The sequence below is a fragment of the Podarcis gaigeae genome (assembly GCF_964106915.1).
Source record: "Podarcis gaigeae genome assembly, chromosome: 5".
NCBI lineage: Eukaryota > Metazoa > Chordata > Lepidosauria > Squamata > Lacertidae > Podarcis > Podarcis gaigeae.
In genome coordinates this window covers 50,747,993-50,775,951 of record NC_139681.1, presented here as the reverse complement: position 1 = coordinate 50,775,951, position 27,959 = coordinate 50,747,993, and the positions used below count along the sequence as shown (strand labels likewise).

The 27,959-nt window shown below is 39.4% G+C and overlaps 1 protein-coding gene across 3 annotated transcripts in view; it reads left to right on the top strand.

The window, feature by feature from the left end:
- The window catches only part of ATRNL1 (attractin like 1), a 502,266-nt gene that overhangs the window by 161,671 nt on the left and 312,636 nt on the right, over window positions 1-27,959 (top strand). For all 3 annotated transcript variants that reach the window (XM_083741181.1, XM_083741182.1, XM_083741183.1), the window contains exon 21: window positions 20,865-20,917. In XM_083741181.1, coding sequence (XP_083597307.1) covers window positions 20,865-20,917 — 53 coding nt within the window. The remainder of the gene's footprint in view (window positions 1-20,864; window positions 20,918-27,959) is intronic.

The window sequence follows — 27,959 nt, the reverse complement described above, 5'->3', positions numbered from 1 at the left end:
AAGAACATAAGATTAGCAAAGTTTCGTTAAAATCACAACCAAAAAAATTAGGAAACAGTTAAACACTTAATTGAATATGCTTCAGTATGAATAATGTAGTTCTTAACTTAAGAATTCTTCTCCCCACTGTCTCCCTCCCCCATTTTCAGACTGAACGTCAGCTGAGGGTTTATGTTTTGTTTGTATTGGTCTATGCATCAAATACATTGTAGGATGCTCAATATAACTACAACAAAAAAGAAGAAAACAATATGCACTTTATTTATTTCAGAATTTATAAACTGTTCTACATTAAAACAATACCAAAGTGGTGTGCAAAAATAGAACATAAAATGCAATACAAATAAGAAAACAATGCTAAAAACATGAAACCAACAAGAATTAAAAACTACAAAATAAAAAGAACTAATCCATGAATTAGAAAAAAGGAAAAGTTTTCAACTAACGTCAAAACAACAGTATTGGGACTTCCATGCAAATTGTATTTTAAAATCCATAAACAATCAGAAATACTTTAAAACACAGACTATTTTGTATAAGTGCTGACATGGCTTAGCCATGGAAAACTGTCGGTTTCTTTTTCTATGCTGAATGTGGATGATGTAGATCGATAGGATCAGAGGTAAATGAAGCCTGTTATAAAGTTTTCACTGCTTGTGTGCTCCAGTGCATAGTGGTATGTAATTTATTTATTATTTTTTTGATTCCCAATGAAATACCGGCTCAACAACAAATTTCCTAATAGTTGTTTCTCTTTAAATAAAGACAGAAAACATACTCTCTTATTTTTTAAAAAAGAGTCTGCCATTTGGCTTGGTTTTGTTGTTTTTATCTGTTCCTGTGTAAAAATGTGATTCAGTGAATTGTGGACTGTATTTAAAACTTTTCTGACATTATAGTTACTCTGTTATTTCATAGTTAATCAATATGTTGTATAAATTGGTTTTCAGTAAAGCCATTTGTTGAGCTGGCAGATTGTTCTAAATTAAGGGGGGGGAGTCTTCTTAGAAAACTATTTTTCTAACAATTGGAAGTAGTTAGAAAAAATGAAATATTACTGAAAACATAATTTGATTGAATGGATCTATAGTGGTGATATGAAAAGTTAGACGTCTGCCAAGGGCCTATATAAACTGCAAATATACCTCCTGGGTTAATAGTCCCAGAAGGAAATTATAAAATTCTAGAGCAAAGCTTCCACTTGTTTGGGTATGAATAGGCAATGTACGGGGGGATGTGGATAGCGCTGTGGTCTAAACTACTGAGCCTAGGGCTTGCTGATTGGAAGGTTGGCAGTTCGAATCCCCGCGACGGAGTGAGCTCCCGTTGCTCAATCCCAGCTCCTGCCAACCTAGCAGTTCGAAAGCACGTCAAAGTGCAAGTCCGGCGGGAAGGTAAACAGCGTTTCTGTGCGCTGCTCTGGTTTCACCAGAAGCGGCTTAGTCATGCTGGCCACATGACCCAGAAAAACTGTCTGCGGACAAAGTCGGCTCCCTCAGCCAGTAAAGCGATGAGTGCTGCAACCCCAGAGTCGTTCGCAGCTGGACTTAACTGTCAGGGGTCTTTTACATTAACCTTTAGGCAATGTAAAGGGTCTGATGCAAATCTGTACCTGAAACTGTGGAGAGACAGTATTAGGCAAGATGGGCCCAGTGGTCTAACTTGGTATAAGGCAGGAATAGCAGGTCAAGAGTACAGGGCCTTGGACCCATATATGTGAATAAGGAAGTCTGGAGTGGTGCCCTGGGTAAATGCCCTAGACTCTGAGCTAGCTAGCTAGCTTTCTTTCTTTCTTTCTTTCTTTGGAACATAACTAAGTTTGATCCATTAATTTCTGTGGGTTTACTCTGAGTAAAGTTTAGTTGAATACCATCCTTTTTAATTTAAAATGCAGCTATACTGTCAGATATTTAAAAAATACAAAACTAGAGGAATGTCTTTTATGTTGCTCTCTAATTCTTGGGAAGCAGGTAAATTGTCTTGCTTGTGATTTTAAACTTGCTTGGAAAACTGTGATTTTAATAATTGCTTGTATGTTCTGGCACATGCACACACACAAACAGAAGGATAGCTGGGAAGGGGTGAGGAAGCATTCCTTCTCTCAAGTCTGTTCTATCATTTTTCCTAGGCACCCCCAGCCAAGGGGTTAATTCTGTATTGACAAACACACAAACTCCCATGGTGGCCCAGATACATATGTACACACACTTCTAGCCTCTAGGCAGCTGTCCTCAGATCTGTGCCCTGAGGAGCAGTTGCCTCCTAACCAACTTATGTACCATCATTTGACAGGGTGTGTGTGTGCAGCCTGAGGCTTCTCCTACATGGAAGCCATCACCCCTCCTGGTTCTAGGATTCAGTGGGGTAGGGAAGGGAAGGGAAGGGAAGGGAAGGGATTCAACTGGTGTGTCCCTTACCGGTACAGCCTTTTCCTCTTGACACTTCCTGCACACTCATCTCTGACTCAGATGGCTGTGACCATTACACACACACACACCCCGCCGCTTCTGCCTTATGGGTGGCACCAAACCATATAAATCATTGGCCTTCTCTCCTAGGTCAATCCCCTGGCCTCTTGCCTCTTTTAGACACTGGTCAGAGTCCTTCCAGTCCCTGACATTCGTATTTGGAAAGTGGAACAAAAGGAGCTAATAAAGAAACACTAAGTTGGATTGGTATTGGTGAAAGGATGTGTTTATTAGTAAGCTCTTGGAGTAGCAAAGAAATGCTTTCTTTTTATGGCCTCTAATGGATGCAGTGTGCATCAACCTACTGCTATTTTCATTACCCTTTTCCCCCTCTCTTTTAGGCAGTAGTGTGAAGTGTGAATAAAGAATGTTTTAGCTATAGTGTTCATCTTTCTGCTTGAAGACTCATGTTACGTTTCCATCTTGTTGCCTGCTATCATTAATACCACTTGCTCTGGTGCTCTTCAAATGTATAAGAAAGCCATTACATAACGGGCCTGTAGTAATTAGGCAGTGATAAGAAACGGGTTTCACTTTTTGACAAATACAAAATGGGCAAAAGCTAACCTTTCTTTGTTATGTTTTTCTGATTTCCTTTAGTTTTGCACTTGTGTGCTGATATTTATTTGAGAAATTCTTAATTGGTACTAAAATCCATTCATTCTGGCATAGATACTATTTGTTTTGACCTTACTGCCTTTTTTAATTGCCTACAAAGATGCCAGTTGCAGCCTACTCCTTCCATATATATCAAAATGATTAGGCTGACATTAATAAACTTAGCATAGTGTAAATTGGACTTCCACTATTCAGATGAGAGAAAAAGAAAAGACAGAACTTTAACCCCAGGATCATTAAGCAAGGTTATAGAGATATGAGAATAGAACTCAACTCTACACAATAAAAAATAATGGTATAAAATGACTTCATTTTAAGTACTATGCTCTGATGGTTGTTATTCTCAAGGTTTGATATAAAAATATATAAAATACCATTGGAATGAAACTCTTCTCAGTTACAAGCCTCCATGTTCAGGCATTGTCCCAGACACCATTTCCTTTGCATATAGGTGGGAGGAGGAACTGTCACTTGCAAGCACAATAACTTGGATTTCCACTGGGTTTTCTCACTGAAAATAGAAAATATATCCTGTGACTGAGAGGTACAAGAACTCTGGGTGCATGAATCTGATTAATTTTCTTTTTTGCCAACACAAGCATCTAACCACAATCAAAAACTTTCTTCTGTCTGGCATTGTCCTACCTGTAACCTTATCAACATTCATATGCATCTTTTAACATTAAGTTGTTCCACTTCTATACTGCATGTGGGATACTCAGGTATGGAATGGACTCCAGACGAGTCGCCCTGATTGGCAATTCTTGTGGGAAATATTTATTGTCCTATCACCAGTTGCTTAGCATTCAACTTTTTGTGTTGCAGTAGCCTCTTAGCCTGAAACGAATTACCTTGGAGGGCGGGTGTTCAACCCCTGCAAACCTCAGAGCTACCCCAAGTGTGCTGATAACTCCCTTATGTGTAAGGGTTGTGTGGTTTTGGCTACATGTTTAAGAGCAAGCAAAGACTTGAATTAGAAAGAGGGAATTATCATTAGGAACATTCTGTGACTGGTCTGCTTGTGTGAGCAGCATAGCATCAGTGTTACCAACTCAGACAAGATCATGATACCATTTACATGTTGGGAAAACAGCTACAAATGCTTGTAGCTGTTCATTGAGAGGGTGGACTCAGGCAGTGATAGCACATATGCTTTGTCTTCATGCTGTTCTATGTTCAATCCTTGTTGTCTAGATGGGCCAGGGAAAGATTGCTGTATAAAATCATGGATACCCACTTCCAGTTAGTGAAGACAATACTGAGCTAGCTAGAGTTGGTAGTATGACTCAAGTATAAGGTAGCTTCCTATTATTACGATGCGAGTAGGATGTTAACAAGTTAAATGTCATTGCGTGTCGAGGTCCTCAGGTCCACCCCAATAACTCACACATCACACAGAATTTTTGTTTAAGGTTTTTGGCATAATTTTGGCCACAACTTTATTAAAATACAAATTTGTGAGTGGTTGCTTAGGCATTGGTTGTGACTATCTGCCCCCACCATGGGGGACAGACTGACATTCCGCACGATGCGAAAGTCAGAATGGGGGAATACACTTGGGGGTTACGCGGAGCAGGGAACCTGCCCTCACCCCAAATGCAACCAGGAGCTCATTGCTATGGCCCGAGCCCCCTTGACAGAGTGGACAAGCAATAGTTAGCCCCCAGTTCCTTTAACGGAATCCCTTGCAGCAGCAGCATTAGAGGGGCAGGCACAGCCAATCAAACCAAACCATAAACCAATACCATAAACCAACAAAACCATAAACCAATGCCTAACCGCAACCTTACAAGTTGTGACGATTTGCTACGCAGTAGGCAAAAACCAAATGGCCCCAGCCAATCAGCCAGATGGACAAAGTTCCTACCAGGCCCCCGCTCCAAAGCAGACGACCCCATGACAGGCATAGCAAGGTCAAAGCGAACAACCCTATTCTAGGGAGGGAGGGACGGGCAATCCGCTGCATGGGCGAAAAGAAGAAGCCCTAGCCTCATGCAAGGAGTTTTAGCATTTCTGGCTGTCAATCAATAAATGGCAACATTAATTTCTTCCCAACAACAAGGGAAGCCCCAATCGCATCAGTGGCCAACGATCAGTTAGCCCGCCCCCAACTTTGGAGTGTCCTGGTGGCCCCCACCGCAACACGTGCTCTCCATGAAGGAGAACACGCTATGTCAAAAGCAATTCTATAGAAATAAACAGATTAATTGGTGTTAGTTCCTCTGTTTCTAGGAAACAGTGTCTGAGACTACATTCAATAAAATACACAGTATAAAGTATGGTGTATTTGGGTTTCCCCCCTGAGAACTCAGGGAATGTCATAGAAACTCTCCCAAGCTCTTCAGCTCTCAGAATGGGAAAACATAAACAGCAGTATCCTGTTTGGTGTGGGTGTGCAGGAGATGAGGTTGATTGTACTGCTGCCAGTATGTTTGTTTTGCTTTATTGATGAAATGGTTTTCTTGGCTACACTCATTGCCCACATTATCTTGGGTGTTAGCTATTTGTTTTTATGCAGAGGTAGATTTTGTGGTGATTGTATCTTCCTTATTGAAGGTTGAATGATTTATGCGAGTGTCTGAAAAAGGAAAGGTTGTGGGGGGGTGTATTTTAATTTTTTAAAAAAAATCTGTATATGTCTAAAATGTCTAACTATAACTTTATTTAACTAGATAACCTAGAATATACCTGGAAACTGAAAGTTTGGATACTTTAATGGTCAGGTTCTGGTTTTATTTATATTTCCATGCTTATGTAGTTTGAAAATTGATCCATAAGGCAATCTGAATGCTTAATAAAACTAATTTTCTTGTCAGAATTATGTAGATGATACCCTAGGGGACCTAATGACCTTGTTGATATAGCCCATGACTAATGCTTCTCCAAGACTTAAGTCTAATCACAATCATAACAGTCTGAGTGAAATCTTTATCCACAGGGATCCAATCATTTGAACTTCGCCATTGCCCTCCTATAGCACATGGTAATTAGTCCTTCATAGAAGAAATTGGTTTAATCACAGTAGAACTTTCCTCTTTAATACATATTATTTCATATGTTTTAAAGGGGGGAAATAGCTAATAGCGCTATTATGGTTAGGAGATTTACTTTTCTCCTACAAGGTAAAAGCAGCTGCCCAGCACCACAAGTCAGACTGGGGTTGGAATGTCCAGGAACGAGTAGTTAGCCCTTTCCCCAGCTTCCTGATCTGGATTACCTGCCCTTATAGCTATTCATTCTGCTTTATACCTACATTTTTTCCCTTGGTTAAAATAACAGACTGGGCAGCAATTAAGGAATCAGGGAAACAATTTGAACAGCTTGTGGTTACGCTGACCTTTGTGGGTGGGGGAAACACAGGAAATCTTATCACAAGTTTCCTGATGTCACATCTAGCTTGGCCCTTAGATTTGCATTTTTAGAGAAAGTCGGACTACATATTGGAACAAATTCTGACTTTTCTTGGCCAAGATTTCCCCCAGTACATATGTTGAAAGTATTTCTATGCATGCAACGGGGAATATTTTCTTAGAAACCATCATGTCTTCAAGGAGACACTTTGGAAAGATTTCAGGGGTATGTGAACCTACTGATGAAAGACCCTATTAACAGAATGCTGCCTTCAGAGCTTTAGCTCTTACACCTGTGTCATACGAAAAACAATGAAGGGACTATTTTCTGCTTAGAAGAATATCTGTAGTCCCCTGTGTAGATATAATAAGAAGATCCCTTCAACCTTTCCAATGTGTGTTCAGTGAAACTAATTGATTACCAGTATTTATAGAATGGAAATAGGTGTTAAAACTTTTGCATAAATCAGATTAAGTTCACTTTATATATGCATGGTGTGTGTGCCTCTGATGTAAATGAACCCCCCCCCCCAAGTTTCTAATTTGCAAGTTAGCCATCTTGTAATAATCAGAAGCATCCCATTTGTGCATTGTTATCCTCATAAATACTTCAATGGGTTGGGATGTAGATTGAGCTTTTGCACATGCTCAGAACATGATTTTAATTTAATTATTGTCCAAGTCAAGGACACTAATCATTGCTAGTACAGAGCTGATCATACATGCTTCTAAACGTTTATTTTTAAGATTCCAGGGATCTATAGACAAGCATAGGAAAGCTACTAACCCTTGCAACATGAGAGCTCTGCAATCCCTAGAGCTTATCTGGAACCAACAACAGGGAATATTCTTGATTCAACTTAAATAATTGAATTTACACAGCCTTTGTGGAACAACGTGTTTGACCACACCACCACAATCTAAAAAAGTCAAGGAATTAGGGATTTGGGATGGGCAGGAAAAGAGAGCAGGAAAAGATGTTCTGCCTAAGATTCAGCATAGTCAAATGGCTAAGCTTCATCTGCTTGGTCAGACAACACAAGATAATGCACATTTCCAGGGCCCAGCAATTTCACTGGCTTTGCTCCCAGGTAACCCTGTGATGGCTACCAAATCTATGATAATTATGCAGGGATTTTGGCAAAAGCAGATGGAATTTTGAGGGATAATTGAAACCAGTAAGGCAGTATTATAAGATGTAGGAGCTAGGATTTCATAAAAGTTCAGGCAGGGGAGCTGACAGCCTATTCAAATTCTTAAGAACTGCAGGGAAAGAATTTAAGCTCCAAGGGGCCACCACTTGCTACCTTGTACTGAACAGGAAGGTCAACTTCCCACTCCCTAGGATAGGATGCAATAGCAGACAGTCATGGAGACTGAGATCTTAGAGCATTCAAGTGGAGCTCTTAAAGGGCTTAATTCCCTTTATTTGGGCGAGCAGTAATATCTAATGACAACCATTTGAGCCTGGAGAGAACTCTTGGGGGAAAAATATGTGTACCACCCACGCTGAGGTCTCTGAATAACACTGTAATTTAAAGAGCCAGTTTCAAGCTGACCAGAGGAAAGTTTTCCCATCACCAATTTTGATGCATTTTAAAATGCCTTTTTCAAAGAGTCTCTGCAGTACAAATGTTAAAAATGGATGATGTGTAGATCAAACACAAAATATTCCATTATGCCTTCAGTTTATGATTTTGTCTGTTCTGTCACTTCAAGCAGGGGTTGGGCTTACTGTGAGAATGCAAATTAGAGTAAAATTCAACCAAGGACTCTGTTTTCATCCTCTTTTCTCATCCTGGCATCTTCAGGTAGAACTGAGAGGGACCTCCTCACTTGAAACTCTGGGGAGTCACTATCAGTCAGTGCAGACAATACTGAAGTAGATGGACTAATGGTACCTAGGTTGCTATGTACATTCTTTTGTGTAGCTATTAGATTAGTCCCTGTCCCCCCAACTCCCGTTGTCTTCCCCTGTTGTCTTTTCTTTTTGTTTTTTTGGGAGTGAGAAAAAAGTTGGGGAAGGGAACTGTGCATAAACCTTTTTTTTTTTTGTAGCATAGGTTTGTACTTATATTCTTCTTTAAACTGTTTAACATGGAGAACTGTGCATATTCTGACATGCTATCTAGCAGAGCCTGTTAGCCCATGAGGCAGACTGAGGCAACCGCCTCAAGTGGCAGAAGCCTACAAGTTAGTGTCGCTTGTAGGTGCCCCACCCAACCCGCCGCCTCTGCAGTTGTGGAGAAGTGGCATCAGCAGTGGTGGCAGTTTCCTGTGAGATTTCTGGTTTCTGCTGCGTAACCTAGATAAAGGAGGCTTCGTGGGGGTGGCAGAATTGTGACACCTTCACATTTTGCCTCAGGCAGCAAAATGGAACATACTGCCCCTGGAAACAAGTAATATTAAATTGTAAGCATGAAGAACATGTTCTTACATTAAAAATTAACTTGTGTTCAAAGCTGCTACATCCTTTAGCAGGATGAAAGAAAATGATTTTGCCCCTGAATGATATTGAGAATATATACATGAACACATTAATCTGACAGCTCTTAAAACAAAAGCTCAAACACTTGCTATGTAAACCAGACCAAAGAAGAGTTTGTTGTGTGGTTGTAGAATATTCTGCAAACATTAAATAATGATAGAGTGGATTCTCTGGAATGTTTTCATGCAGAACTTGCCAAGAGAGCTTTTCCTTTCCCAGAAGCAATTTCCCCTTCAGCTATTTCACTACTGATTTTATACAAAATATTTGTTTTCCTATATAGTAGTCCTCATCCATCACTGGAGACAGTGCTTGAGGTGGCATTAACTCAGAGTGCACTTTGTTACATTCCAAATATTATTATTATTGCATATCTTAGTTTTGAAGGTGGTTTTTGAAGCTAAAATCCTGGACCGGGAAGCTTTTAGATGCAAGAAGGCTTTTATGGGGGTGAAGTGGGGGTAGGGGGTTCCACTACAGTTCTTTTCACTGCCCATTTATCTGCTCCTGAAAGTTGGGGGGGGGCTTCCACAGCAGGATTGAGTGGAACGTGAAGGGCTGCATTTGCAAAGAAAAGTGCTTGTGAATAAAGCAAGTCCTTTTTAAAAGGCCAGTGCAATGCAACTGAGCTGAAAACAAGTAAAGCTGTTTTACAGCATTGCTGTACTTGTGTGACTTCAGAGCTAACAGTTTTATACTTTTTTATTTAAAAAGGGGGAAAGAAAAAGTAAATTGTCTAAATACAACTACTTAAAATAGATGTTAATATGTTTGGCTTAGGAAGAGCTTGTATTATGACATGGCACTGGTTTTGATTTTGGCATGCAGAACTAATTTAATTCAAATAAAGATAAAAGTCTTTAAGTGTCCTTAGAGCCTGTTATTTATGATGTGTTTAGAAGTTTCAGGTGTTTCAACAATCATACAGTGAAGGCAAAAAGAAAGGGACTAGGTAGACTGATTGAGGCAGACACAAGCTCAGTTCAGAGTTGTGTGTAGAAGCTTGAGATGTTAACTGGACTGGAGGTGGTTGAGAGGCAGAGGAAAAGCAAATGTTTTGAGCCCTCAGTTGCTTCTATTGCAGACAGAAGAGAGTTCTTCACTGTAAAATCTACACCATGGATACATGGTTCTTCTGGATGTCCTCTGTGCCAGAAAAAGGTGTAGTTCTTCTCTCAGAGGCTGCCAGTCAAAGTGACTCTGGTCCTCTCTACAGTGGCAATGTCAATGTTAAGCGTTTTCAGCTCATGGCCAGTGATGGCCATCTTCTACACATGTAATGCCTAGGAGACCTGGCAGGCTGTAAGTGTATACCCTTCTTTAATAAAGCACTAGAATTGATCACTCTGGTGTTTGAGGCATCATTCTTCTGTATACCTGCACCTAACCACTCCCACAAGCCCTCTTTTGGGCCTATGGTTCAGAAAAGTGGTTAATCTGCCACAGGTTAGTGGACAAGCCAGGACACATGGTCCTGATGTTCCAGCTTGATAGGTGGAAGAGGATTGGTTTCTTTTCTGTTTTGCTGGTGCAGTAGTTCAGTCCTCTTGTCAAGTGATACTCTGAGCTCCAAGCACCCACTGAAGCAGGTGGACAGTGGTGGGTCAACACTTTATTGACTGGCGGCTGCCAGGCTTAAGGCGGATTGTGCCCAGTATGTTTCTGGGCACAATTCAAAGTGTTGGTGCTGACCTTTAAAGCCCTAAACGGCCTTGGCCCAGTATACCTGAAGGAGCGTCTCCACCCCCATCGTTCTGCCCGGACACTGAGGTCCAGCGCCGAGGGACTTCTGGTGGTTTCCTCACTGTGAGAAGTGAAGTTGCAGGAAACCAGGCAGAGGGCCTTCTCAGTAGTCGCGCCTACCCTGTGGAACGCCATCCCATCAGATATCACAGAAATAAACAACTATCAGACTTTTAAAAGACATCTGAAGGCAGCCCTGTTTAAGGAAGCTTTTAATACTGGATGAATCATTGTATTTTAATATTCTGTTGGAAGCCACCCAGAGTGGGTGGAGTATAAATAAATTACTATTATTATTGTTATTGTTGTTGTTATTATTATTATTATTATTATTATTATTATTATTATTAACCTGACCAGTGAGACACAATGATTTCTTCCACCAACAAAGACAACCCATAGCACTTGTACCGTATTCCATTCAAGTTGAGCTTATAACTCATAACTGCTGCCTCCTGCATTGATTTTGCTATGTTTGCAGCACCAAAGTGACCTCACCAGGGCAGTATGTATGGAGGTCCTGGGCCACCCAGACGACACCCCCCCCCCCCCGGCTTGGCCTTATTGATGTGATCCAAAGGAAAAGAAAGAAATACATTTAGCACCAACTTGACTGCAGGAGTTGCCAGAAGAAGGCAATACAAGACACTATCCACCTGTCTTAAGGACTCCACTTTGGATTTGTGTGCAGTTTACTGCCCAATGCAACAAAGTCTGCAAAATGTTTCTGTATTACTAGGGCCTTTTCCTTAGACAAACTTTGCCCACAATGACAAGCCTGTGAGTGAGTTGTCCCACACCAGATGCTTGCAGCTGTATGATCCATTGGAAATATTGTGTTTGTTGATGGATAAGATTTAGCTCGGTGTTGCCATTGATTGTCTGGAATCAAACAGTTGTGATGCTGGAGAACCACAATTGCCTTCTTTTTAGTTTATAACAACTGCAATAGGCTCCACTCTTTATTAGAACGTTGGCAGTGTGGGAGATGGGTAATTAAGCTCTTCCTCCTCACACCGTTTCCCCAATCTATCACTTGCCAAAAAAGAAGAATGCTGCCCTTTATAGTATGTGTAGATAAATTCCACTTTCAAGGAGGAACAGATCAAACTCCACTTCTCCCAATCAAAATTGGACCTTCCCTGTGCTTCTCCATCCAAAAAGTTGGGAGATCCAAGCAATGTCCTGCGACATCACATCTTCTTTATTCTTCCGTCTAGTTCAGGGGTCTGCAACCTTTAAGACAAAAAGAGCCACTTGGACCCGTTTCTGAAGAAAAAAAAACTGGGAGCCACAAAACTCGTCATTATAAAAATAACTTTTTTGTCACTTTTTATTATTTCTTTGTTTGACCCCTCAGAATTACTCCTCCTCATAGAAATAAACGTTAAATTAACAAGTAACCTTTGTGTGTGTGTGTGTTCTTCACTCCCCTTCAAAACAGTGACCAGCATACATGCCCCTTACAATGTACCGGGCGGGCGGGAAGGTGACATTGGGACGGTGCGTGACTAACGCACGCACTGCCCCCATGCGACGTCACAGCCAGTACAGCACCCGCCACAGTGGGGAGTGTCGGGGCGCACAATGCGCCTCCTCCCCTCGCTAGTATCTGCCCCAGAGCCGTGGCAAAGGTGTAAAAGAGCCACATGCGGCTCCGGAGCCGTGGGTTGCAGACCCCTGGTCTAGTTTAAAGTAAATATAATATGACATAGAGGATTATAACAACAATAACAGAGGATGAAAACAATGGATGACAAGATTCGTACCTATTGAGAAGTGTACCCACTAACCTGGAGACCTAGTTAGTTTATTCCTGCATAACCCATATGTAACTAAAAGTAAAAAGAATGTAGTATTATAATAAAATCTAAAAGTAGCAGATTTTTTAAAAAGCATCATAAAAACAGAATTAATTTTTCACATTTAAAAGGCCTAGGAAAATGAAATTATCTTTGGCCTGTATTGAAATGCTATTAAGGTAGGCACCAAGGGGAGTCTTCCTAGCCACTCCTCAAATGAGGTTCTACTCATGGGCACCAATGCTGAGAAGGCCCTCTCCCCACAATATCCACTGCAACTTGTGCATCTTCTAGGTCTATACTGTATCAGTGAAAATGGGAACTATCAAAACTGAGCTTAGAGGAATTCTGGGGAATCCTTGTTAAATATAAGCCATGTTCATATTTCTTGCTAATGAGGTAAGCCAGTGAGACAACACAAAATGGAGCCTACTGTTTTCTGTAGGTTACTGCTTACTTTATGTATCAATATCTGAAAGACTGATTTTTAGCACTTGCAAATTAGCTTCCCCAGCAGCCAGTTTAGGAATCTTTATATTGCAGCACTTAGATACTCTAATTTTCATTTGCTGTGAAGAGGAAATTTCAACATCAAAGAGAAACATTATATAATAGTGATGCCAAAGTGCCTCATCATGAGCCATAGCTATTACGAAGTAGGCAGAGAGGAAGATGCACAGAATCAAATGAAAGACCATCTTGAACAATAATATGCTAAAAGATACTGGCTCTAGAGCAATACTTGAAAGTTTCCTGGTGATTTGTTTTTGAAATGCTTATTTAAAATGCATTGTCAAAATTTACATAAATTGGGATAATAGTTGGATGTCATTTTAAACGTATTTATTATGTTTACTTCTTTGAAACCACTTATAAATATTTCATTCCAAATCTGTGTTTTGTGTCTTGCTTGCTGTTTGGTTTAGTGTGTCTGGAAAAAGATACTCTGACTCATTTTGTGTTACATTTTTAATCACATCATTTAGAAACTTGGTTGAAAACATTTTCTTCATAATGATTTGTCCAATGATTGATCCTTTGTCCTTTAGAAATACATTAACATACAATAATTCTTATTTTAACAATCTCTGTGTGTATCTGTGGGGCAAAATTAGCAAATATTTGTTGGACTTGTGGTATCTTGTATGAACTACACCAACAGAGAGATGTGAAAATCCAGGACTTTTGTAATACTGAATTATTTACTAGAGAACATGGATTGTTCAGCCAGAAATACAGATTTTGCTACTGGACAGCTGTATACTTTAACATAATGGTTGAATTTGATTTTTGACATCGATTCGTATCTTTTATTCACTTCCTTGGGGTAAGAAACAGAAGGGGAAGGTAAAGGAAGGAAGGAAGCAGTGAGGATAGACATAGACTTGGGGAAAAGTTAATGACTGTGCTAAGTGAAGTGTTGAATTCTATACTCTCTTATCTAGAGATCACCTTTTCTTACATGTCTACATGTGTGGAAAACCAAGGAAAGTTTTGCTGTTGGTTTATGCAAGGGATGGGAAACCTGTGGTCCTCCAGATGATTTCTGTTTCCTGTCAGCCCTAACCAGCTTGGCCACTGATCATGCATGATGAGAGTTGTGGTCCAGTAACATCTGTAGGACAGCATGTTCCTCACATCTGATGCATTCATTCATAGAATCAAAGAATTGTAGAGTTGGAAGGGACTCAAAGCATACTCTAGTGAGCCTCTGCAATGCAGAAATCTCAGCTAAAGCAGCCATGACAGATGGTCATCCAACCTCTGGTTAAAAACCTCCAATGAAGGAGAGTCCAAACCTCCTGAGGGAAACCATTCCACTGTTGAACAGCTCTTACTGTCAGGAAGTTCTTTCTAATGTTTAATCGGAATCTTCTTTCTTGTAACTTGAAGCCATTGGTTCAGGTCCTACCTTCCAGAGCAAGAGAAAACAAGTTTGTTCCCTCTTCCATGTGACAGCCCTTCAGATATTTGAAGAGGATTATCATTATCACCTCTCAGTCTCCTCTTTTCTTGACTAAACATACTCAGCCCCTTCAACCGTTCCTCATAAGGCTTGTTTTTCAGACCCTTGTTCATCTTGGTTGCCCTCCTATGCGCATGTTCTAGCTTGTCAACATCTTTCTTAAATTGTGGTGCCCAGAATTGGACACAGGATTCCAGGTGTGTTATGAGCAAGGCAGAAAAAAATGGTACTATTACTTACCTTGATCTGAACACTGTACTTCTGTTGATGCAGCCTATAATGGCATTAGCTTTTTTTGCCGCGTGCAGGCAGCCTGCTTGCAGGCTTCTGACAAATCTAAAAGAATCAGCAGTCCTGACCCGCCTCGATCCAGTTATCTACGGAGATCATCTTACACTTGCCCCTATTGAAATTTATTTTGTTAGTTTGGGCTCAGCTCTCCAATCTGTTACGCTCATTTTGAATCCCGATTCTGTCTGCAGCATTAGCTACCCCTCCCAGTTTGGTGTCATCTACAAATTTGATGAACATCCCCTCAATTCCTTCATCGAAATAATTTGTAAATATGTTGAACAACAATGGGTCCAGGACAGAACCCTGTGCCACCCCACTTGTCCCATTTTTTCCAGGATGACAAGGAACCATTAATGAGTATTCTTTGGGTTCGGTCAGTCAATCAACCAACTACAAAGCCATGTAACAGTTACCTCATTCAGCCCACATTTTACCAGTGGTAAATTCCTCACAAGATATTCCTTGCAAGAATAGTATGGGGGACTTTTGTCAAAAGCCTTACTGAAATCAAGAGACACCATGTCCACAGCATTCCCCTGATCCACCAAGCTTGTAACTCCATCAAAAAAAGAAATGAGAATCATCTTGTTTAACTTGTTATTGAGAAACCTATGGTATGTCTTAGTAATCACAGCATCCTTTTCTAAGTGCTCAGAGACCGACTGCTGAATTATCTGTTTAAGGGTCTTTCCTGGTATCATATCAAGCTCACTTTTTTCACCTTTTGGAAGATGGGAACAACATTTGCCCACCTCCAGTTTGCAGGGACCTCACCTGTTCTCCAATAAATCTCAAAGATTATAGACAAAGGCTCTGAGATTACATCTGCATACTGTTGATTAAAATGATGTGTGATGCTGTTGTCTGCTGCATATACCATATGAAAATAATTCATAGCCCTTCCTTCTTCCTTTATTAGAAATTCCCAGCTAAAACTGTTAAACTTTATACCTTACACTTTTTAAGTACTGTATGCTTAAGGGAATTGAAAGGCCAAGGGGCGTCTTGATTATTTAGAGTAGATGATATTAGTGTGACAAAGTAGCTTGGAAACTATCCAGGTTTCACATTAGGGCACATTTCTTTTTATATAGATCTATGAACTATTATAGATAAGAGAATAGATACTGCAGGATCACAAATAAGTTAGCATAATATTAAAATTCCTGCAACTTGTGCCTGAGAAATACAGATGCTGTGCTTGATTCTTTGGCTGTTTCATTCAGCTGGAGTTTATGGCAGTTGGTTTGAATAACCCCTGAACTGATCATATACTGCTCAACCGTCCCGATTTAAGCAGGACATCCCGGAATTACAGAAGCCATTCTTGGCTTATGGTTGTACCCAGGAATCTCCTGGTTTTTGCTCCTATGCTCTGGTGCAAGTCAGCTGGCTGTTGTGAGAGCTTGGGACCAAAAAAACAAGCATCCTGATTTGGATCTCCTGTATGTTGGGAGCATATGGAATCATGGGGTTCTCAATAATCACTTAAGGGACAAAACAATACCTTTTTCTCAGGAACTCATAAAATATTCAATACTATATATATATACTGGATGTTTAAATAAGATTTTCAAGCATAACTTTTACACTGACACTGTCCCTCTGAAAGCCAGCTTATTTTCATGGTTACATGTTACATTTCTGGAGACTGTTATCAAATTGTTTTTAAAATTGGTAAGTTATGATGTTAACCTTTGGATTCATTCTGTAAAGATGGGGTGTGAATGTTTAAAATAATAAAAATAATCTCTGCAACATAGATATAAAGATATCCATTCTAAATTCTGTTGACACCCGTCAACAGAAGACATACCTTCTGCCTATTTGTCAAATGACAACATTGTTATTTGACAAATCTCATCAATTTACGCTGTTTAAATTCACAGTATCTCACTACTTGTTTTACCTTAGTTACTACAAGTTACTACAAGTAAATAATGTTCCAATGCTAAAGGCAAGTTAGTAGTTAAAAGCCTCAGTCCTTTAACCAACCAAATGGAAAATATGTTGAAAATAAAACAGGGTGTTGGTATAGTGACCACCTTGTATGCATGGATCAATTTGCTTTCTTCTGGCCTATATATTGACCTCCCAAGAAGGACTCAGAGAGATATTAAGGAATAACTATTAATAGCCAGTCAACAGAAGGGTAATGAGTTTGACAGACTGGGTATTATTGGAACAAACTAGAGATTTTGTTAATATTTTAAAAATGCTGTTGCATTTGTCCTTGGAAATGTACTTTTTGGTATCATGCCAAAGCAGTAGTAGTATTTCATTAGTGCCATTTAGGACAAATGATCAGTGATCTATATGTTTAATTTTCTACCTATAACCAGTCACATTCAAGTTGTGAGCTCAAGGAAACTGGCAGCCCCCATAATGCCTTAAAGTGCTAACTGGACAGGGAAGTGGTGATGGAGAGGAAGTGCTGCAAGTCAACAGCATAGTGTGGGAAATTGGTCTTTAAATTTCCTATCCACATGCTTATCCACAGCCCTGAACCTGTATACTTTCACAGCTGGGATTTTTTAGAGCTTTTCTTCTAACTCTGTAACAGAGTGTCAGGGCTACGTGCTCTGTGGTCTGGACAGTGAGATCAAAATCTAAGTGCTGTAGCAATGTAAGTTAGTGGCCAAGGTTTAGGAGGTGAGTAAAGCTGCATAGCCAGTCCCCAACCTCAACAATACAGCAAGTCTGGCAGAGTTTAATTATTTCGCTCTGGAGCCAATTTCCTACCCATTTGAACAGAAGGGGCCTTCAGCAGAAAGGGGGCCTTCCTATCTTCGGAGGTATTTGATTAGTTTTAATTCTGCTACTGCTACAAATTTATGTTGAATTGGATCCAGAAATGTGACTTTGGAAGAAATTCTGGCAGTGGTAGAGTTCTGTGAAGTGTTGTTCAAGAGCTAGCTACACACACACAAACACACACACACACACACACACACACACACCTTTCTTCTGTCACCTGCACAACCTGAAAATCTGCTCTTGGAGGCTGGTGGACCCTCTAGAACAGCACAGCATGTGGCAAGAGCTTTGCAGCAGAAAGGGGGAATTGCTGAAAATTGGGAACCCTCTTTGCACAAATGGAAATGACTTCTGTTCATGCAACTACATCTTTAGATCCAAGGTTTTGTCTTGTATTTGCAGCTTTTATTGACGGTATTTTGACAAGAGTATTTTACTGTATTTTATATGTATTTTGTTTACTGTATTTTGTTAGCCTCTTTGAGGACTTTTACAAATTTCCTAAATAAACAAGACAACGTGTAAAAGAGCAGAAATAAACAAATAGATCAGTTAATTGCTTTTGAAAACTCAAAAAACCAGGACCAACTTGACATTTTAAGGATAATGATGATGATACCAGGTGAATATGCCTAGCATATGTACACAATGAAAGAGTTGTATTCCTGCTCACTTGGGAATGAATGAATGAATGAATGAATGAATGAATGTGATATTGAGAATATATTCTGTGCGCTATATTGTTGCTAGCTACAAATTTTCAAAACCAATTCTTGTCTATCATGGAAGTTCCACAATATAAGCAAGCAAAAGTAGAGAGACTACTAGTTTGTGCTTGCATTCATCTTTTAACATAGGTGAGGGAGGGTTATCTCTGCCAAAAAAAAAAAAAAATGGTTTGAAAGATGGTGGTAGATTCTACTATCAAAACATCTATGAAAACAAATATCTGTCATTCATTTTTGCAAACAAAATGTAAGGAATACATCATGTATTATTTGCAGTTGCTAAAGTATTGTAGCTGAAGATAGCAAAATAAAAAATTGGTGCAACTGAAGTTTATTGTTGCAGTGAAAAGTGAGCTATTACCAGCAAATTGATTTTGCTGTATAAAATATGTATACTCTAATCATAAGTGATGGCATTACGAAGTAAAGAAATGTAAAGAAGGATGTATAATGGCTTTAAAGTTCTTAGTCTAGTACGTATAGCCCCACTAATGGGCTCATTTAGGGGTTTCTTGATTCTATAGAAGTCTTCACTTACTATTATGCTGTCTTTTCAAACCTTGAAGATAAACAAATGAGCTGTTTGAAACATATAGAAGACAAAATAGTTAAACATGTAACAAAAACCCTGACTAAAGATTCAGGTTGTATTTTAAAAATGTCTCTGATTATATATTTTGTGCTATTACATAAAATCATTCTGTGCTAATCTTTCACATACTTTTAGAATAAAATGAGTATACTATGTATTTGATTGGGATGTACAGTATTAAGATGAACAACACAGAGGTACATAATGAAAATGGAGATAAATTCACCTTTCCACCTCTATGCATTTCCATATTCTTGGAGACCTAAGTGTGGGATGCTTCTAAAGCTTTGGGATAAGCCAAGGCACCCATACCTGCATCGGCCATGAGGTTGTGCATATGCAAGGCAAGCCTGTTTTTGCTTAGCTCTTTCCTGCCCAGAGACACAAACAGATGGGCTTCAGCTTCAGTGGTAACTAAAGGCTCCTCCACACTTTTTCAGTTGCTTTCCATATTCTTACTCTCTGTTTTGTGCTGTCAATTCCTGATCCACAAGAGGACCTTTCCTCTCATTCCATGACTGCTAAGCTGACTCAGGAGTCTTTAGTGAGGTGCCTTTTTTAAAGTCCATGTATGCTATGTCAGCTGGATCACCTGTATCTATATGCTTCAAAGAACTCTAATAGGGTAGTGAGACAGGACTGGCTCTTGCAAAATCTACAGTGGCTCTGCTTCAGCATGGCTTGTTCTTCAGTATGCTTAGTTATTTTATCTTCAACAATACTTTCCATCAGTTTTCCAAGGACAGATGCTAAGATGAAATGTTTTCTTCATTTTTACCTCCTCTTGTCAAAAGACAGTATTTGAGTACTGAAGGTGAATTAAACTGGAAAGTCAGCTTTGTATTAGGAAATACAGTGGTACCTCGGGTTAAGAACTTAATTCGTTATGGAGGTCTGTTCTTAACCTGAAACTGTTCTTAACCTGAAGCACCACTTTAGCTAATGGGGCCTTCTGCTGTCGCTGCTGCACAATTTCTGTTCTCATCTTGAAGCAAAGTTATTAACCCGAGGTAATATTTCTGGGTTAGCGGAGTCTGTAACCTGAAGCGTATGTAACCTGAGGTACCACTGTACAAGATATTAGATTCTTTTTTACATGAGAGGGATCTTTTAGCCTCTGGTTTTGTTATATACTGCCTGGATGATTATTGTAGTTCTTTATTGTATTTGCTTATATAGCTTTTAAATCATCATTATTAGATGAATGTTGCGAGAGCCAGTGTGCTGCAATAGTTAGTGGTAGGAGTCCTCATGTTCAAATCCCCATACAGTAACGGGGTGGGGAGTGGTTGCAGTGTGGCACAGGGAGCAACATTGGGCAGTTGGCCAACAGTTGGGGGATTCCCCAAGCCGGCCACTTTGGTGGGCAGACTTTCCCACCGGCCAGTGTTTCTGTTTGGGCCCTGTTCACTGGGGAAGGGTTGCTGTGAGTGAGTCCTCAAGGGGAGGGGGGTGAGAAGCAAGGATGTCGACTTAAGCTCCACTCGTTGGAGGAAAGACAGAATATAAATAAATTGTTAGCATCCATCTCTCACGAGAGACAATGGAGTGCACCTACAGGGGTGAAGTCAAACTACTGCATTAGCAGCATCAAAGTGACCTCCCCAGGGCACAAGCCTGGGCAGTGTGTATGGAGGTCCAGATGACAAAATAAGACCCCCTCTCAGCCTTATTGATGTGGTCCAAAGGAAAGCAGAGCACTACTTTTGGCATCACCTTGTCTGCAGGAGTTGCTGGAAGGAGGCAGACAAGGCACCATCCAGCCATCTTAAGGATTCCACTCTAGATTTGTATAGGGTTTACTCTTTAGCCTTTTCTTCTTCTGAAGGTATCTCTCAAGAGTTTTTCTTCTGCTAGATTGACTACCTTGTCAGGTTGATGAGCCCCATCTGCCGCTATAGATGGAATAAATAATAACAAAAAACACACTTTATTTTCTGGGGAAATTAAATAAATTCTTATGTAAGTTTAATTGCCAAAATATTGCATGCATACAAAAAATGTTTAATTAGCTATGTTATTTGATAATGCTCAGATTATTTCTTTTCTCTTTTGCAGTTGTGATTCTGAAAACAGATACCTTGGTAATCCACTCAGGGGAACATGCTACTGTAAGTATTAGTATAATTCATTGCCCTTTGATGTTGCACATTAAATAATATACATGTTAACTCCTGACTGAGGTCCATTAGTTATCATTTCATTTGTGATGTGTATTTCATCTAGTAATATATTAGTCAACGGCACCGTGGAGTAATGGATCTGGAAATTAAGTAGACCTGGGTTTAATTCTGTCTTGGGTATAGCTGAGGCTTGGATAAGTGAATTTCCCTCAGCCTAATCATACTGCAAGATGATTTTGAGGGATAATCTCATGTACGCTATTCTGAATTCCTAGGGAAGGGCAAGAGACACTTGTGAAAAGCAGAATTTTTATCTTAGGGCTTTTACATACTTACTCTTACTCCACTCTTTCCAGGTACTGTCTGTGTTTTAAAGCTCCGTGTCTGAACACTTGCGGGGGGGGGGTAGCTCTGGAGCTTTCCCCATGAAAACACACTCCTTAAAGTTCAAATGGCAATCTGTAGAAAACCCAAATTGATGATTGCTCTGATTGAGCACTAAAGAATAGGTTTTCACAGGGAAAGCTCTGGGGCAAAAACAAAACAAAAAACCACACACACTCAAATGTGGAGCTTTTAAGTGTGGACCTATGCCTGGAAAGAGCAAGGCAAAAGGTAAGTATGGATAAGTATGGATTTGTTATTGCGATTGCCCTGTGTGTGAAATTAGTATAATTCTCAATGTAAATAGAATAAAAGTGGGAAATAATAACTGGCTCACATCTACCAATGAGGCTAATGCTGACCTGGAGTTTATAAAGGTAGTAAGAGATAACTTTAAATTTCTAGATGTTCTGTATCTTGCTATATTAAATGACAGTAGTGCCAGATGTATGTAGCTTTTGTTAATTTTATTTAAGCTTGTTAGATAAAATTCAAAACTTGCACAAAGTTTTAAAAAGAAAACCAAGACATCAGCCAGCTATTGTGTAAAGTATGCAAATTAAGCAGCGTTAAATAGTTTAGAGAATGTCAATAAGGTCTAAACAGTGATAGCCACAGAATCTGTTTTCTTTCTGTAGATATTCTGGTTTTCTGCAGATTCATTTTGCCCTCTAAAAATAAATGTAGACAAATTTAAGTGATGAACAAGATGTGACACCAACAGAACTGTGTGTTCTGGACACCTACAAGGTTGTTTTCTAGTAGCTCTGTTTCATAAATCTTCTTTGCCTGAGAAAAATTGTGCCATATCCAGATAGCCTTTCACCTCTAAATAACCAGAGCTATTTGTCTTCTATCAGGTTTTTAAATAATGTAAAGATTTGGTAGTGTTGCACTGATACCGTATGCCAGTTGTTAACCTTAACTCAATAGTGTGAATAAATTCCGAATTCTTGCATTAGTTTATATGCCCTCTTGATACTTCACTAACCAGATCCTTTGTACTCTTGGTGTTAGTACTCTGGCAGCAAGAAAAGGCATGTTGAGTTTCACTGGGGGCGGGGGATACCTTAATGGTGGGACCCTTAGGATGGACCTCATTGATTTAATGGGGGCCCTTCACTCTGCTTTAAAGTGCCTAAGGATGACAGGCTAATTGGTTTGTTTGTTTCTATATCAAGAGTGACTTTTCAATTCACAGTTAATGGTCCAGAATTTTCACTTAATGGTCCAGAATTTCTGCAGTGGAGCATTTAAAAAAGAGGAACCATGAATTTATATATAATTATAATGTAGTTTATCAAGTGCATATGGTCATATATGTGTGTGCACACAATTTTTATTACATGAAGAAACATATTCTATCCAATTGTTCCATGTTGCTCCCTAATGCTAGATTTTGTGGGAAGCTGTTCACATTTGTAGAGATGCAGTCCCCGTCCTATAGAAATAAAAGGACATGCTCCCTTTGATCTTAATGGATTAGTACTGAGGTCATTAATGTGTCTTTGCAGTACATTCAGTGAGCACAGACACCCACAGTTCAGGCGGCAATTGCTGGAGACAGAGCAAGTACCTAGAGCAGGGGCTGAGCACCCTGACCCACTGAAGCCACCGAGGAGTCTAGTTTGTCAACCATCAGTTGCCCAGAGTGAGGAAATGCAGGATACCTTTCTATATGATATGCCATGATTCAGAAATGACTCTCTAGAAACAGCTGATTCTTAGGACCAGGGGGATTTTAGTCTCTGGTGTTATTAACTCATCTTGAATTGCCTTCAACTCTTTTACTGATCAATGGCTCTGATGGGTGGTGCAGGGAATTGAAAATTGGTGCCTAATCCATGTAGATACTGGTGTAAGTTCCATGGCGCATGGCAATCAATAAAAGTTCCTTAGCATCAAGAAGAGTATGCTATTAACATCCACTTTAATGCAAAGTGAACATGATGTTAGCCTGCTCATTGAAATTATAGTAGCATCAGCTGGAAGTAAGACACCCACCCACACCCATGTGACTCATGTTGCAATTTAACACAAAATGGGAAATAGTAACATGTATTATAAACCCTCTGAAACCAAATGAAACCCTAAAAGCATTTGTATGAGGGTTTGAGTTAAGGGAGAGGTTTTACCCCCTGTCTGCACCCATTTTAATTTAATCAAGCATTCCATACATTTCTAAAACTTCTTGTGAGATATTCTAGAGAAACAAAAGGAAGTATTTCTTTGCAGCCACAAGTAATGGTGATGAATGCAAATGCAGACAGCTTTAAAATGTGATTAGTAAAATTCCTAAATTTAATCACCTTTCACTTTCACATTGATTTTTAAAAGTTGAAAGAAACAGAGCTTCGGTGAAAGGTTTTAAAACCGCAGTTTTACAATGAATTTCATGGAGGTCAATTGTATTTCATTGGATGGTCTCTGCCTATTCACGTTCACGTGGATTGCTTCTTTGTACAGCCAAATGTTCTGTACTTTCTGGAAAAGCAATCAGAACAAGTCGAACCAATGATCCATCCTTGCCAGCATCACTGACTAGCCATGACTGGATCCAGATATTTGCAAAAATTTATAACTGCACAAAGCAATAATAGCATGCTGTTGGAGACACTGTGTCCCCCTCCATCTGTTTCCTTCAGCTGAACTGTCCAGACATTGAAACAACCCTTTCTCAAAAAAGTCACTCAATGTTTCCTTTAAATTATATTTTGCTATGTCACAAAGATTTATGCTGATCACATGCTACAGTTCTGTCTAAAACTCATGAAAACAGAATTTTGATTTACTGATGAGTAACTGTTGGTCCTTGAAAAAACAAAAACATCCTCATCCCTTAAATAATCTTCTAAATTAAATTGCAAATAACAATCAGGTGTTTAGGTGTGAATACTCAAGTGAAATCTTAGGTACATTCTGCTTGAATGCATAAAGCAGTTTTAGAAAGCAATGGAAATTTGTGGTATACATCATGTTGAGCAATTTTGCTTAACTTTTGCCAAATATCTCAGTAGCTTCTAGGACAAGAGTTTCATGATCCTCCATATGTGTGAACATGCAGAAGCTTTTTTTTTTGGGGGGAGGAACTTCTTCAAAATGTGGGTTATAAATTTTATAGAAAATAAAGCAGATCAATGATAAAATAAAGTAGGAGTTTATTTTGTGGTGTTTTGCACAGGTACCAGATTATTCAGGTTACAAATCCTCAGGGGAATGGATGCAGTTTGAGGTGCTTATATAATTTAAAGGAAGAACGGATAGGAATGCATTTATTGAGAGTTGATTCTCAACTGTTCTAACAACTTCACATAATACTCATGGTTTGTGGAATATTTTTTGTTTGTTTGGATTTGGTAAATACTGATACCATAGCAAAGCTATACAACTCTGGAGGAGTTTTCTATTGTACTGATCTCCCAAGATCTTGAGTGTCTTTTTTTCTAAGTAAAGAGACTGGATTGCTCCTAATGACACATGAAAGGGAGAGAGAGAAATCTATACATGCACAAATGTGTAGATAGAATAGGTGGATAAGTAATAATTATGTGAAAACATAAGATACTGCAGACATTAGAAGCAATAAATTATTCAGCATTGAAGAAAACTGTAAGTAATTGTTGTTGTTGTTGTTGTTTAGTCGTGTCCGACTCTTTGTGACCCCATGGACCAGAGCATGCCAGGCACTCCTGTCTTCCACTGCCTCCCGCAGTTTGGTCAAACTCATGCTAGTAGCTTCGATAACACTGTCCAACCATCTCATCTGTCGTCCCCTTCTCCTTGTGCCCTCAATCTTTCCCAACATCAGGGTCTTTTCCAGGGAGTCTTCTCTTCTCCTGAGGTGGCCAAAGTATTGGAGCCTCAGCTTCAGGATCTGTCCTTCCAGGGAGCACTCAGGGCTGATTTCCTTAAAAATGGATAGGTTTGATTTTCTTGCAGTCGAAGGGGCTCTCAAAAGTCTCCTCCAGCACCATAATTAGCCTGACGTGTATAAGTAGCAGGTATTGATGTAATCAATGCTTTCCTTCTGGGAGTAATCAAGGGTATGCAGTACCAGCACATTTCCCCCCCACATGTTAAAAATGTGGCACTTACTTTGATGGTAATCATCACTAATATATTACTGCAACAAAATGTTACAGTGTGAAGTACTTCTATTCAGAATTCCAGCTAATCAGCCAGAAGATTTTGTTTTATTGCCTCCAGTTTTCTGGGTTTTCCTCCCACCTCAGACACTTATATGACTACTGAGCACAATTACTCCTCATTAGGCTATTTTTTTGATCCTCGTCTAGAGTGGTTTTCATAAAGTGTTTACTTCTGCAAACCTTGGGATTCCCTCAAACCTACTGATCCCACACTCATGTGCATGGATGGTGCTGTTTTGGTTGCATAAGAACTGAAACTTCCAGAAAGAATCTGTGATTAGTATATAGAATTAAGGAATCTTTTACCAAATGATGTCATTGTCATGCCATGATTTCACAATTAAGAAAGGAAAATGACAAGCTATGAAAACTGAAGCTACTGTTTAAAAATCAGTTTTGGAAGATGTTTGAAGGATAAACTTGTGTAGCTCTCAATAATAGTCCAACTACCCCACCAAGTGTGTCACACTTCATGATACCAAGAATACTATTAAGAATATTATGATTTCTCATTCCTCAACTGGGCACCTGAAATGTAAAGCAGTGGTCGGCATATAAAAAGCAGTCGAGCAGTTGGTTTCAATGCATCTTGCTTGCTTAAATCATTCATATCATGACTGATAGTGTTTAACTGAAAAATTAATTGACCCTTTTTATCACAGTAAGTAGACATTTGTTGTGCGCTGGTTTTTATATACTCTAGTCTACTGAAATTAATTGTTTGCCAATATTAAAAACAAAATACAAAAATAAGTGATGTGATAATGATTTGGAATACAACATGTTTTTTCACCATTGATGTTTGAATTAAACTAATGTGAGTTATCTTGGGAGAAAAGCAATGACAAACCTAGACAGCATCCTAAAAAGCAGAGACATCACCTTGCCAACAAAGGCCCGTATAGTTAAAGCTATGGTTTTCCCAGTAGTGATATATGGAAGTGAGAGCTGGACCATAAAGAAGGCTGATTGCCGAAGAATTGATGCTTTTGAATTATGGTGTTGGAGGAGAGTCCCTTCGACTGCAAGAAGATCAAACCTATCCATTCTTAAGGAAATCAGCCCTGAGTGCTCCCTGGAAAGACAGATCCTGAAGCTGAGGCTCCAATACTTTGGCCACCTCAGGAGAAGAGAAGACTCCCTGGAAAAGACCCTGATGTTGGGAAAGATTGAGGGCACAAGGAGAAGGGGACGACAGATGAGATGGTTGGACAGTGTTCTCGAAACTACTAGCATGAGTTTGACCAAACTGTGGGAGGCAGTGGAAGACAGGAGTGCCTGGCGTGCTCTGGTCCATGGGGTCACAAAGAGTCGGACACAACTAAACAACAACAACAACAATGGAAGTTAGGATTGTATTCTAGGCACTCATTGGACTAAACAACTCTATATAAAGCAAGGTCGAAATACTGGTAAATGTGTAGTAAGAAAATACAGATGGTACAAATTGCTGGATGTTTTGGTTTACTCTTTGATCTCTATATGTGCACACTAAATATCTGGTATTTGTATACATAAAATGTTTTATACATTCATATTACATATCCCAAGCCATTTTGATTTAGGTCAACATTATATTTAGTGACTAGTGAACAAATTGATTTGGCACATATGTGTGAATTCTGACTGGATGCAAATGATAGTTTTATGAGCCAAGACAGGCTGCAAATGCAGTATTTTGTCACAGTGTATTTATTCTTCTTTTGTTTTAGTAACTGCCAAAATTATAGATGTTGATGGATCCTAGATCATAAAAGAAGCATCCAAATTTTTGGATTAGTACTTCATATATCAGCATCTGCAATGCATGCGGTTTCAGAATCTGTGCTCCTGGGTATAAGTGAATAAGTTGTAGAAACAGATGGTTTTTAACTGATAGGCAAAATTGGTTGGCTCTGGTGCCACTGTTGTGGTTTTAACAAATCATATTTAAGCTAAATGGTGAGAGCACAACATCATTAATAATTATATTTTTCAGAAAAAAAGATGTTTGAGTTAACAATTGTTTAGTGAGCCAAGTAAAAACTGGACCACTAGTGTTTGGGAAACAGAAAAGATGGGCTAATATTTTGTGAACTTGACTCGTGTAGAGGCTGAACACCTTTCTCTATAACTATGGAACATATAACCAAATTAAGAGATGGCAATTTCCAAGCAGTGTCGATAACATTCTCTTCAGATATATTTCTTGCCTTCCCTGAATGTGAGAGCTGTTGAGCTACAAAGAACGATGCTTTATCACAAGAACTGACATTTTAGATTTGAAGATATAGTCCTCGTCCAAACGTCGAACTGCGTTCAGTTCAGATTATGACCCCTTTATATATACCATTAAACCCTCTCCTATTCTTTCATATATTTTTATAGGCCCTGAACAAATTTAAATATTTCTCAGGAATAGCTGTTATCAGACAGTATCTTAGTTTCACTGATAATGGCCTTGTAACTCCACAAGAGCAAAGAGGTGGCAGGACCTTAGATGGCTTTGATGTGACCAC